The sequence below is a fragment of the Girardinichthys multiradiatus genome, chromosome 24 (genome assembly GCF_021462225.1).
Source record: "Girardinichthys multiradiatus isolate DD_20200921_A chromosome 24, DD_fGirMul_XY1, whole genome shotgun sequence".
NCBI classification, from domain to species: Eukaryota; Metazoa; Chordata; class Actinopteri; order Cyprinodontiformes; family Goodeidae; genus Girardinichthys; species Girardinichthys multiradiatus.
The window spans coordinates 16,671,848-16,686,090 of record NC_061816.1 but is presented as its reverse complement, the minus strand read 5'-3'; the positions used below and the strand labels follow the sequence as shown (position 1 = coordinate 16,686,090).

General features: G+C 39.6%; 1 protein-coding gene across 1 annotated transcript; it reads left to right on the top strand.

Annotated features, from left to right (window-relative positions):
- The first annotated feature begins 1,556 nt into the window (after positions 1-1,556).
- On the top strand, positions 1,557-13,808 carry LOC124861195 (ly6/PLAUR domain-containing protein 6-like). The gene is made up of 5 exons (XM_047354717.1): positions 1,557-1,636; positions 10,709-10,850; positions 13,127-13,225; positions 13,419-13,549; positions 13,620-13,808. The coding sequence occupies exons 2-5, from the start codon at positions 10,733-10,735 to the stop codon at positions 13,806-13,808; spliced, it is 537 nt and encodes a 178-aa protein (XP_047210673.1). The 5' UTR covers positions 1,557-1,636; positions 10,709-10,732.
- The last annotated feature ends 435 nt before the right edge of the window (positions 13,809-14,243 follow it).

Sequence of the window (14,243 nt, the reverse complement as noted above, 5' to 3'; positions counted from 1 at the left end):
ATTTTATTTGGAAAAAAACCCAAAAATGTAATATTTTAGTTCTTTTTAACAGTTCTTAATTAGTTTGTGTTGGTCTATCACATAAAATCCCAATAAAATATGTTGAAGTTTGGGGTTTTAATGTGACAAAATATATTTTTTTAAAGTTAAAAGTGGGAGTACTTTTTGCAAGACAATGTAAATTACAAAAACAAATACATTTCTCCTTAGATTAATAAAAAATCAAATTTCTTTTCAAACTTGGAATTGAAATTTGGCAGCGTGTGTCCTCTTAGCTCACACACATATATTAATTTAGCAGAGGTTGCAGTACAATTATATATTTCCAGCTTTCATGACTGAAATCCCCTCTGAGTAGAAAATGTTTGTTCGTATACCATGCCTTCAGAATAAATGAAAAGTGTTTCTAGCCAGGACAGACCATCTGTCCGCATATTAATGCACATCTGTGTGGTCATGCCACTGAAATTCCTCTGACTGACTTGACTCTGAGGAGCTTGCTGTCTATCTTCTTGCCTTTAATGTGAGGGATCGCATATCCCGCAGGGTCAGAGGGCTGCAGCCTGCCACTGATGAGTTCGTGTTGGGCCCCTTTCAGACATGCACTCCTTCACATTTATCTGATGGGAACTGAACATGATGGCCTGGCTTCATGTCTTTTACTCAAGGAATGTGAATGAGCAAGCAGCACAGGGTGTGTCTTCTTCTAATTTGCTTTAACAGATAATGGGAATCTTTATTTTGAAACAGAGAAACACTTGTCTGAGGTTGAAACACATCTTAGATATGTTTTCAGATCATAAACCTTTGGCATATTATTTGAGGGGAATAGAGTGGGAGGGCACTGAAAAAAACATGTTATTTGCTTTCTTTTAAACATGGGTTTTAGACAAAACTGATACATATAATGTAAGAATAAAGTAAAAACAATGTTTTGTTTTTTAACCCTTTAAAGCCTGGCTGTAACGCTTAACTGGATATTTTCACAAAAGAAAGTATTGTTTTGATATTGTAACAGCATTCCTCTCCATTCGTATAAGTGTTATTTAATACATCTTTTTTTTTGTATTTGTCTGACCAATTATTTTCAGTTGTATGCTTAAAAAATTGAAACAATATATGCAGAAATCTGCCAAAATGAACTGATGCATTGAAACATAAAAATACCAAAATACTTAAATGTCACGCTTTACACATTATTTTTCTTAATAATGTTCAAAGTACTTATGACATAGACTTTTTTGTACATAAGAATTTCTCTATATCTTATTTCTTGTAACAATTTTTTGTTGTTCATGGTTGTAGGTGAAGGTCCGTTCATATGTCATTATGGGCCCCTGTTTAACATGCGCCCCGGGCCGCAGTCGGCATTTTCCGTCTATGCCAATAAAAATGTTTGCTGCATTTCCGACACAATTACAGCTTTTCTCTATATATTTGAAGATGCAACGAAAAATTAGACAAAGCATTACGTCCCTCTTACGGAGGGGAGTTATGTTACGTGTCCGTGACGCAGCAGCCCTCCACCCCCCTCCCACCACTAAAAGCCTCTAACATCCACCCAGAGAGCAGCAGTTTCTCACCTTCATCTCCTTCCCGTGGAGTCTGCTGTAGGTTCACAGGGGAACTGAAGCTGGTAAGTTTCATCTTGTACTCCTGTCCTAAACTCTGGGGTCGTGTTTTTAAACTAAGCTTCACGTAAACCCAATCTGCGATCATTTAAGATGCATATTTATGTGCGATTTAAAATGATCGCTCATGCCATTGTAAACATTAAATGTAGCGCATTTGCTTTGGATATTCACAATCCGCATTTGTTTAACGTTTTTCTGTAAATTAACTAAAGTTAGATCTAAGTACGCATGAGAAACATGGACTTGTCACACCGTAAATAAAAAAAAAAAATGAGAAAAACACTTTTTTTCTGGCAAATTTGTCAGCTTTTTTTTCAAATGTATTAAAACGTATTAGTAATTGTGGATTTGTTTAAAGTTTTCATGAATTCAAACGTGCAAAAAGTATTTATACCCCTGGAGTTTTAACATATGACCAAAACAATGTATTTTATTGAGATTTTATGTGATTGACCACAACAAAGCAGGGCATAATTGTGAAGTGGGTGGTAAATGATACATGGCTTACATCCTACAAATGCAATTCCTAAAAGGTAGACAAGTATTTAGATTCAGACCCCATTGATACCAACAAATAAAACCTTCAGACATCACCTACTAAGTAATTAGAGTCCACCGGCCATCTTACTTGAGTCACCACACCCATGGTGGTGGTAGCATCATGCTGTGGAGATGCCTTTCTTTAACAGGGACAGGGAAGCATCTCAGACTGATATAACTAAATTGAGGGTGATCCTATAGGAAAACGTTTTAGAAGGTGAAAAGCATAGACACTTGCACAGAGGTTTACCTTCCAGCAGGACAATCATCCCATATGACCACAGACATTCCCAGCATGTGTTAGAGCCAGACTTGTCCAGGAGCTTTTGTTCCTGTCCTAATAACTCTTCAGCCGAGGTTACCTTACAGTTTACTGATCCAGGTTCAGCAGGATATGATTCATCCAGTGGTGGGCTGTTGAGGCACTAAACCATTTTCTTAAGATGTGAAACATTTTATGAGATCCCTAGTAGGGATCTCATAAAGGTTTTACACTCATGAAATGACTCAGTAAAGTCCACGTGAAGCAGCCTGTGAAGCAAATCTTGTATTTGTGTGTTTTGCATATAACGGCACAAGAATTAGCTAGACAGTGCATACTTTTTTTTCTAGATGCGGCAACGCTGAGCTGAGATCAAAAAGAAAACAAAAGCAGCAGTATGACCAGTGTTAAGCCCGTGCCATGTGTGTCTGGTCTGCAAAGCCAAGTTGCTGAGCATCAAAGCCAGTCCTGGTGGTCAAAGGTTTGATGGAGTTTACTTCTGACACAAATGACCAATGCAGAACATTTACCCTTCATCTAAGTAATTTGTTCACTCGTATTTAACACATGAGTCTGTGTCAACGTTGATGATCGAGGATGTTATTGGAATTGGCTGCAATGGCTCAGTGAAGCAGGAAAACATGTTGTCTGTGCATTACGGGAAAAGATAAACAAATAATTTTTTATTAGTTAGAAAAAACTATTCTATTTTAGAATAACCAATTATAATTTAGATTTTCCAACCATTTTTATTCCAACAATTAAACGTCACAAATGAAGACCAGAAAAAAATGAAAATGTGTTTCTTGAGGGATGTCGTAGTTTTAAATCCCAGAGAAATAAGGAATTACACGATTTTTATTTTGTATGCCCCTAACTTATATCTACATCTTACTAGACTCAAAACAAACTGCAACAAAGAACATGTCATTTGATGATGCATTTAAAGACCAAAAGAAATCGGAGTTTCACTGACTGAACCTTGATTGATATAAAACATTCCCTTTGTCCCTCTCCAGCTGTAATGAGAACTATTGTACCATGCGTCTGTTCTTATGCTCTGTCCACTCCAACTTAAGCTTCAGATCTTTTTGTGTGCATGCTAATTAGTTGTTTACATGTAGAAAAGCATAAGTGTTGATTGGAGGGTGTGATAATAAAAATAAAACAGTTTAAGCCTTCTGAAATATTACTAAGATAAAGCAGTTTAATTGTATATGTGTTGTCCTGGAAGCTTAGTAAAGCAGTAAGATGGGTCTGGTTGCTTTACAGTGTCAGATTTATAAAAATACAGCAACTACAAGGCTTCATGAAATAATAATCAGATGTGCATATAAATCTTGCTCTATGAGTCCCTAATGCACAAGTTTCTGACCTCGTAGTCGTACTCGTCGTCTTCCGCTTTATACGGGACCGGGTCGCGGGAGCAGCAGACTCAGAAGAGACACCCAGACCTCCCTCTCTCCAGACACCTCCTCCATCTCGTCCGGGGGGAGCCCAAGGCGTTCCCAGGCCAGCCGAGAGACATAGTCCCTCCAGCGTGTCCTGAGTCGTCCCTGGGCCTTCTCCCGGTGGGACATGCCTGGAACACCTACCAAGGAAGGCGTCCAGGAGGCATCCGAGATGCCCAAGCCACCTCAACTGGCTCCTCTCGATGTGGAGGAGCAGCGGCTCTTCTTCTAGCCCCTCCCGGATGGCCGAGCTCCTCACCCTATCTCTGAGGGAGTGCCCGGCCACCCTACCAAGGAAGCGCTCCATTCTTCCCTCACTCGTGAACAAGACCCCTAGATACTTGAACTCCTCTACTTGAGGCAGGAACTCCCCTCCAACCTGAAGAGGACAAGCCACCCTTTTCCGGTCGAGAACCATGGCCTCGGACTTTGAGGAGCAGATCTTCATCCCAGCTGCTTCACACTCGGCTGCGAACCGCCCCAGCGCATGTTGTAGGTCTTGGCTAGAGGGGGCCAGCAGGACCACGTCATCTGCAAAAAGAAGAGACGAAATCCACTAGTCCCCAAACCAGACCACCTCCGGCCCTTGGCTGCGCCTAGAAATCCTGTCCATAAAAGTTATGAACAGGACCGGTGACAAAGGGCCGGATACCAACATGCACTGGGAACAGGTCTGACTTAGTGTGCGGACCAAACTCCTGCTGCACTTGTACAGAGACCGGATGGCCCCTAATAACGGGCCCCCAATTCCATACTCCTGGAGCACCCTCCACAGGGCACCATGATGGACACAGTCGAATGCCTTCTCCAGGTCCACAAAACACATGTGGACTGGTTGGGCACACTCCCATGAACCCTCGAGTACCCTGTAGAGGGTATAGAGCTGGTCCAGTGTTCCACGGCCGGGACAAAAACCACACTGCTCCTCCTGAAGACGAGGTTCGACTATCGCCCAGACTCTCCTCTCCAATACCCTGGCGTAAGCCTTACCAGAGAGGCTGAGGAGTGTGATCCCCCTGTAGTTGGAACACACCCTCCCGTCCCCCTTCTTATGTAGGGGGACCACCACCCCAGTCTGCCAGTCCAGAGGCACTGTCCCCGACCGCCACGCAATGTTGAAGAGGTGTGTCAACCATGACAGCCCTACAACATCCAGAGACTTGAGGTACTCAGGGCGGATCTCATCAACCCCCGAAGCCCTGCCACCACGGAGCTTTTTAACCACCTCAGTGACTTCAGCCTGAGTGATGAAAGAGTCTAACCCCGAGTCCCCAGCCTCTGTTTCCACCAGGGAATGAGAGGATTGAGGAGATCCTCGAAGTACTCCTTCCACCGCCCGATAATTTCCCCAGTCGAGGTCAGCAGCCTTCCACCCCCACTGTAAACAGTGTTGGCGAAGCACTGCTTCCCCCTCTTGAGGCACCAGATAGATTGCCAGAATCGCTTCAAGGCCAACCGGTAGCTCTTCTCCATGGCCTCACCGAACTCCTCCCAGGCCCGAGTGCGGAATGCTTGGCCTCACGGTACCTGTCAAGCTGCCTCAGGAGTCCCACGAGACAACCACAGCTGATAAGACTCCTTCTTCAGCTTGACAGCGTGCCTTACTGCCGGTGTCCACCACCAGGTTCGGGGATTGCCGCCGCGACAGGCACCGCAGACCTTACGGCCGCAGCTACAGGCAGAAGCATCGACAATAGATGCGGAGAACATGGCCCACTCGGACTTTATGTCTCCAAGATCCCCCGGAATCTGATCAAAGCTCCCCGGAGGTGGGAGTTAAATACATCCCTGGCCAAGGGCTTTGCCAGACGTTCCCAGCAGACCCTCACTCTGCGCTTGGGCCTGCCAAGTCTGTCTGGCTTTCTCCTCCTCCAGCGGATCAAACTCACCACCAAGTGGTGATCAGTGGACAGCTCAGGCCCTCTCTTCACCCGAGTGTCCAAAACATGCGGCCAAAGGTCTGACGACACGACAACAAAGTCGATCATCGACCTCCTGCCTAGGGTGTCCTGGTACCAAGTGCACTGATGGACACCCTTATGCTTGAACATGGTGTTCATTATGGACAATCCGTGACTAGCACAGCAGTCCAATAATGAAACGCCACTCAGATTCAGATGAGTGGCATTTAATAGAATACCAAACAACAGCATACAGATGTGGCAAATGCACCTTTTTATTTATATATGTGTATATTTGTATATTCTTTAATGCAAAAAACAAAAACTAGAGAGCAATGTGTACCGGAGTCAAATTCCTTGTTTGTATGTACGAACTTGGCAATAAAGCTGATTAAGATGGAATGTCCCCTAGCTAGGGGGTAAGGAGCCTGAGCTTCTGCGGGAAGTTTCTGACCTAACAATGAAAAAAGCTAATTTTATGGTCCAATTAATTTTACCAACCCTTGAACCATTTTATCTCCAAAGAGACTTTGCTCTCCTCCCGATTTCAAGTGACCTGCTAGATTGTACAATGCGGACTAATTAACTCTTAAATCAAACATAACATCTTCCTCTAAACATTATGCTAGTCACTCATAATGATGGTGCTTTTCCTGACATTCAGATTTGTTATGTAAAGCCAGCTGTAGCTGCACTAGACTCTTCTAAAATTGATACAGGGTGAAAAAGGTTAAGCTGGTGTTGTAAATATGAATCTGAGAATATTATTTAATATTAATATTTTAATATTAATATTTTACCAAATAATATTCCGGTCTGTTAAGGATTGTCCTGTGAATACCAGCCCCATTACGGCGATGGTATTAGGACAGAATAAAAAGGTGTGAGACGAGCTCTGACATTATTGAACAGCATAAACTCTGCACACATATGGAATGAATTCACACAATTTCTTAAAATACAAGAATTTATTAACAAAAATAAGTCAACTCAAAGTCAAACATATTTCAATCAACAAACTCTTTACTTTGCTAAAACAATCCAACTAAACTACCAAGCAGAATGAAAGAATAATGAAGACTAATGGACTATGTACAATATAAACAAGTTGATTAAAGATGATTAGAAATTATGACCAAAAAGAGTGATGCAACATTACCATGCAATGTTTATGTTTGAGAACCAAGGTGTATCTTGAAGAATCTGGAACTAACTTAGAAAATAATCAGCAACCTTTAGACAACCCTTCACAATGCAAGATCAGATTAAATATTATTTTAATAAAATAATGTTTTAAATAATGATCTGCTGAATAAAACCAACCTCCTGGATGACTAATTCTCAACAGTGTCTAATTAACTGCCTTTATTTATTAAAATAATATTTGAAGAAATATTATTGAGTATTTTGGAAAAGAGCCAAATCTTTCTGGAGAAATGGGGCTTAATGGTGTTTACTTAGTTATCAACTTTAGTAAATGATGTTCAGGGACTATTATTCACTAGCTTGAAAACTAACAACCTTTCTGTTGACTAGCCTTAATGCTAGCACACGTGTTCTTAGCGGCTGGCCGTTGGGCTAACAAAGAAGCTAGCTAAAGTGCTAAGCTAGAGATAGCTTAGCGCCAGAATCAACACATACCTTTAAAATACCAGGGTTAAAATGCATAAGAGCTGACGGCGCGTTATGAGCAATGTTCTGGTTAAAACCACCCTTTAAATAAAGTTTATCTTAGCTTTAAAACATACAAAGAACACGAACCAGCCTGGGTGCTACAGGTAGCATGCTAGCACCAAGATAGCCGAGTTCCACAAAACAAACTTCATAACATGAAAACGTTTAGATCATTTCATCCTAAACCAATCTGTTAATCTGCCCAAAACCCAACCTCTGACCCTGTTGAGTGAATGTTGTCCAAAGGCGAAGTTTGAAGAAGATATCCGTCGTGAACAAAGAGTTAGCTTCCCGCTAACTTCTTCAGTTTCTTCCGATCCGAAGGTGCGTTTGTTCTGTGAACAAAGGTTAGCTTCCCGCTAACTTCCTCAGTTTCTCCCGATCAGAAGGTGACCAGCTGTTCGTTACCGTAAACACGGTTGCGGCCGTCGTCTTTCCTCCAGACTCGGCTTGTCGAAACAGCTTCTCCACCGGCTTCTCTCGGAACACCGTTTGCTTCTGTGGGGCCTCGAAGAGAAAATGTAAGCAACTCTTACACCTTAATTTCCCCGTTCATGAATGAAAATACCGGATACACAGACAGTATTTCATTCTACTTAACTTTTGCAAATGATCGGTGATCGGTCCTTGGATCCAGTTGAATTTATGTATTTTTGCCAGCAAAAGACATTCAGCGCGCTTTGTTCCCTCCTGACCGGTCTCTCTGGGAGGCCGTATGGAAGAGAAAGACTTGTGGAAAGGTGGGGCTTTTATTTGGGTATTGGCGCCACAGGAAGTCGGTTAATGCACTTTATTTTGAAAGGTTCCAGGAAAGTATGTACCGGAGTTTTAGTGTTGAAAACCCATGGCTCTGTGGTCCCAACACTGGTTTATTCCCTTTTAAATGAAATAATCTCTAATTAATCATCAGGAGGTTTGATACTGAATGTTCTGAGTGATGCCGAGTGTAAAACTGCTTTTAATTTAAATAGATAATTAATAACTTTAAGGCTTAGTCTTATAGGGAAAGAGCTCCTGATCCATTTGAGCTCTCATTCAACAAGTACTGTGAAATTAGTTATAGCCAATCAAATATCAACTTTTTTCCTTGTTTATTGTTTAATTTGTTATTTAGGTTTTTTATGTTATAATATCAAGTAGGCCTTGGTTATTGTAGACGTGATATTTCTCCCTTTATTTTTTAAAGGTGCAGTAGTTTGAAACTTAGTGGGAAGATTAAGAATTCATTTTCAAAATAAATGATTGTTTCCATAAGTTATGGTCTGATTATGGCTAATTTGTGCAAGTTGTTGAGTTAAGGTCAGTTAATCACCACAGTAGGTAATATTAATATTGTGGAGTTTCTCTGTTAGGAAAAATAATTTTCCAGTTTTAATTTTCAGATCAGGTGAGTCTGTTTCCGATTTTTGTTTCTGAAATAAATAAACTTTGTTGCAAATAAGATAGTCATGAGGAAAGGTACTAGCAACAATCTTAAACAAAACCACAAAAAGCCATGAACAGGAAAGAAAATCTTATTTTTGAGGTAATGGTACCTCAGAGTTTTAAATCGCCACGTTTCTAATATCCTGTTGAAGAGTGCTAATATTAGCTTCTACATAAACATGAAGTGGTGATCCACTTTCATTTGTGTTATCTTTACTTCTTTCCTCCTCCTGACATTTTTGTTAGCATTTTTTCACATTAAAAAGTATATTTACTGCAGGTTTATTTTTTATTGTGGAAAGTTTCTGTTGAGCTAAGTTGATATATCCTTTTGCAAACTGCACTAAAAAGCTTTGTTCAGCATCATTAGTGACAAAACAACTAAAAATGAATTTATGCAATAAGCAAACTTGCAATGACTTATTTCTGATTAATTTCAGATCCAGTTGTGTTGCCTTTTACTAATGGGGTATTTAGATGTTTTATGATGTAATTATTCTGATTTAATTATTCCTGCAATATTATTTGTTTAATACTAATAATATTTATTATTATGATTAATAAACATCTTTGCAGCATAGTTTTTTTTAATTTATTTTTATTTAAAATGTGCATATCTGAGCTTACGGTGGGTCAGATAAGAATAAATGTCTACTCTAGTTGCAGTATAGAACAGTATTCAGCTAAAGCATGGATCAGTTTTACTGGAGCATGTATAATGTAAAGAAAACAAGCATTTATAACCACACAGCCTGGCACAGGGCCTGGGGATAAAGTACAAAGTGGAGTCAGAGGCATCTGAGCTCAGAGCTGATTTTACACAAATCTGCTAATCTGAGTAAAAGGGGGTAAAACCAGGTCATCTGGTGTTTAATTCAGTGACTGGCATCTCAGAGTATCCTTTGAGACCATTTGTTGGAGAGTGCTCTGCTTTGGCTCTATCCGAAAGAAGAGACTAATTCTTTGAGATGTCGTGGAAAATACAGATTTACATGTTTACTGATCAGATTTTTTCTAAACATACTCTAGAGGGCCTGCATGTAAATATGAAATAATTAACAGCATTTTTGGTCTTTTTGCCAAGATTGCCAAATACCTTTATTACTTTTTTAATCATGTGCTTAGTCAGTGCACTGGAAAATTTGTCATGGTGGTGAGAACAATAAGAGGATCTCCTGCTGGGAAGCGCATTTATGGACTGCAGCAATAGAAAACACCTGGACCTTATTATTCTATCCTTATTTGTGAAAACAGCTTTGGAGAAGAGTTTTTGAATTAAATAAAGTGGTAGATGTTATCAATTTCAGCACCTATATCAATGTGAGAACTCTTTCAGCTAAAAATTTTTAATAGGGATAAAAACTACAAAATGTATGTTTGTTCCATATCTTTCCTCAGCTCTGTATATCGGTCAAAATAACAAATACGTGTTAAAAAGAACTTTAATATCACTATAACAATTAATGTTATAATATAGTAACAGTAGAACCAACTGTTTTTAAGGTAAATAAAAGCAATTAGTTTGTGCTCATATCACATCTTGCAATAAATCTCTAAAAACTAAGAGATAAAGGTTGGAACTAACTCACATGGCTTTTATTGAATAATTCCTTCTATTATTAGCCTCACAAAGCCTCTTGTTTTGGATCAGTGCAGATCTGATAATGTTTTAATTTTGAATTTAATCAAAGCCTAAAACATAACAAAGCACTTGGTCACAAGCTTAGCAGAAAATAAATTTAGCAACCAAGGCAAGTTAAATTGTGATTGACTTTTTGATCTCCTGTTCATGTTGCTAATACGCACTTTTTTCTCTTTCAGTGTTTGACAAGGCCCATAGGGTTGATGAAGGCCTGGCCAGCCATGGTCTGGATCCTGTTGCTGATGTCAGTTTCTGAGTTGATGAAAACCGCACAGTCACGGGATTTCACCATGAAAGACATCATCCACCTGCACCCTTCAAGTAGGACCACAGTGCTGTTGTTGTCTAATAATGCTTATTGACTGCCTTTCTCTGTACTTGTATTACGTGTTCAAGCTTGTTATTTAGTCAGAGATGTGTAATGCATAATGTTGACTTTCCCAGATGAATCTGGATGATGGATCCTGCTTGACAAGTGAAACTAGGAGGATATTTGACAGGATGTTTCAGGGTTGTTTTTTTCAGTGGGATTGTGTAAAATACCTTTGAATTGGTTTTTGTTTTCTGGGTTTTTCTTATATTTGTCTCAGTTTTTGAATCATGCTTCTGTTTATTATTTTTCTAGTCATGTTTTAGTCTTGTTCATGTTTTGTCAAGTTTGGTTTTTGGTTCTGGGCATGCTTTAGTTTTTGTTTGTATTCAAGAGTCTCTGTTCTTGCTCCAGCCACGTTCTGTTCTGTCTGTTAATTATCTTTATCCGGTTCACCTGCTCCAAACTAATCTGTCTCCTAGCTTCACCTGGTTTACTCTCCATATATACACTCCTGTTCAGTTGTTCATTGTGGAAACATTATTCAAATATTGCTCTTGTCCTGTAGTCACACCACACCTGTCTCGACCAGCCTGGCCAAGTCTGTTTTTTGCCTGTTCTGCCTGCCCGTTCGTTGTTTTGTTCCTGCCTCTTTTTAGAGTGAGTTTTTGTTTTTTATTAAATTGTTTTTTTCACTTACCATCACACTGCCTGCTCGTCTGCATTCTGGGGTTCTATCTTGCAAACCCTAACATGTGGAGAGTCACTGTTTTACCTATTGCCACATACCATTGTACTTTTTCTGGTTAAAGTAAAAATTTAAATTACATGTAAAAAGTTACAAATTAAGAACAGAGCAGGGGATATGTGTAAGATGTTCCAAGTACTAGCTGAGTCCTTACAAATAAACCTATTGTGACAAAGTTTATGACTGATTTTGGCTAATGTTTTAACCAATCTTGACATTCATGCTGTAGCTCCAATTTCATGTACGCTTACCATAGAAGGTCCTACTCGCTTATTTTCTCTGTCTCTTTCCTTGATGCAGTCACTGATAAAAATATCGCTTCCATTAACATTTAGGGTCCTCCAGACAAAAAGGCATATAAATCAGTGCATCATCTGCATAATAAGATTTATGTATATTGTGTACTTTCTTCCTACAGAAAATACATCTGGCCAAGTGCTTCTGTTTTTCTTTGTCTCGTTCCAGTCTTCTCAACCCTCAGGGCCACTGGAAAACCAAACAGTAGTTTAGTACTTGGATAATAATTTGATCTGAGTTTCTGTCCCAACAACAGATCACTTGTTCACAAACTTGACAGCAGTAAGCAGTTACAAGTTCATCCTAGAATTGTATCCGCACCATGGTTACTGTTCATCTTTGTTAACTGCTGAGTAACCTGTGACCTGAAGTATGATATGGTTATGCAACTAAAGATACAAAATGGTTGTATGGTTGTGTACAGTTAACACTGCATAGTCCTGGCTGGGGTCTCATGTTCAAATTAGTAGCAGGAATGTTACAGAAACCACAGAACTGCAGGCTAGGAGCAGAACTGTGTATATAAACTCTGACTTTACAAACGAATTTGTACAAATTGAACTTTTTCACATTTTGTTACATTAGAAACACAAACTTTGTACATTTCATTGGGATTTTTTTGGGATAGACCAAAACAAAGTAGCACTTATTTGTGATGTTCCAGGAAAAGAGTCAATGGTTACAAACTATTTTAACAAACAAAATATGAAAAGCATGGCCTGCATTTCTTTTCTGTTCACTTTCTTATGGTACCAATAATAAAAATCCAATGTAACCGTTTTCAGAGGTCGTATTATTGGTAAACAGAGTACATGTGTGTTTGATTTAATCTCAGTATAAATCCAGCCCTTCTGTGAAGGCCTCAAAGGCTTGAAGAACACATTCAAGATATGTTTTTAAAATTTTGAAAACCATTTGTGATTCTTCTATGCTTCTCAACTAAGCACTACTTTGTGCTGGTCTGTCACATAAAAAGCAAATAAAATGCATTGAAGGTTCTAAAGAGTTCAAGGGAGCTTCAGCAAGGCACTGTGCATTACATATTTCTATTGATTTATAGTATTGAAGAAGTACTTTACATGTATGAACATTTACAAGAAAGTGAATAAACTTGCTCAATTTATTTTTTTTATTAGAGGTTTTTTGGCTTTATGTTGTTATATTTTCCCAAGTCAATACAAAGCAGAGATTTAGCTCAAGACATGTGAACATGATTCAGTTATGTCTGCCTATCCTCCCCAGCCACACCTCACCCCGGTGGTTTCAAGTGTTTTACATGTCAAGATGCTGCAGATAACTACGAGTGCAACCGCTGGGCCCCAGATGTTTATTGTCCGAAGGGTAGGTCAGATTTCTTTTTGTTATCCTTGTGTCTACTGAGGCTGAGCGAAGATAAACTAAGCTAACATAGGTATACACAACAGAAAATAAAACGTGAAACTGGCAGGTTAAATTAATGGTTTATTTTACATCTGGGCCTTTACTGTAGGTCTTTATGAACACATTGCTGATAATCAGAAGTGTTTCCTTCCAGATACCAGATATTGCTACACACTTCACATGATGAATAACCATGGAGACAGTGTTTCTGTGACCAAGCGTTGCGCTTCCTTAGAGAACTGCCGCTTCGCCGGCTGTGTCAACATCACCCATAACGACTTCCAGGTATATGAGGAACAGATTCAGCAGCTTTCACGGTTACACCTTTGCAGATGAACCCCTTCTCCCCCCATAGGTGTGCACGTCCTGCTGTGAGGGAAACATCTGCAACGTGCTGGTGCCGAGAAACGACAGCAGCGCGGTGTTCTCCTCCACCGCTCCTCTGGTCAGCTCAGGGAGGAGGCTGCATCCTGCTGCACAGCGTTACTTCATCCTCATCATTGTCAGCAGCTGCTGGATGCATTTAAGGAGTCAAATGATTTAATTCCAACACTGATGTTATTGCAAATATCCTTTAAACTACACTTTCATCAAGCTTGCAGATAATTCTGTAGCTTGTTTTTTTTTGTTCATTTATGTCAAATATTTAAAAATGTAAGACTTTATTTTCTATACAAGTTTTTATAAAATAAACTGTTTATGTGACATGTATGGTGTTTTACCAAACAGCCCAGTGGAGTAGGTCAACATGAGTTTCATTGTAAAACCATAAGAGTGGTGTGCATATGTATTTGTCCCATCAACTCTGACCAGCCTACTATAATTTTTATAGTAGTTTCACTTTGTCTCTTAGTGCAATTATTGAAAAATGAAAATGCAGATAAAAGGCAATCTCCAAGCAAGATCTTACCTCATGGCTTGAGGACGATCATGAGAACAAGGGATCAGTCCAGTTATTAACGATCTGATCTGAAGGACA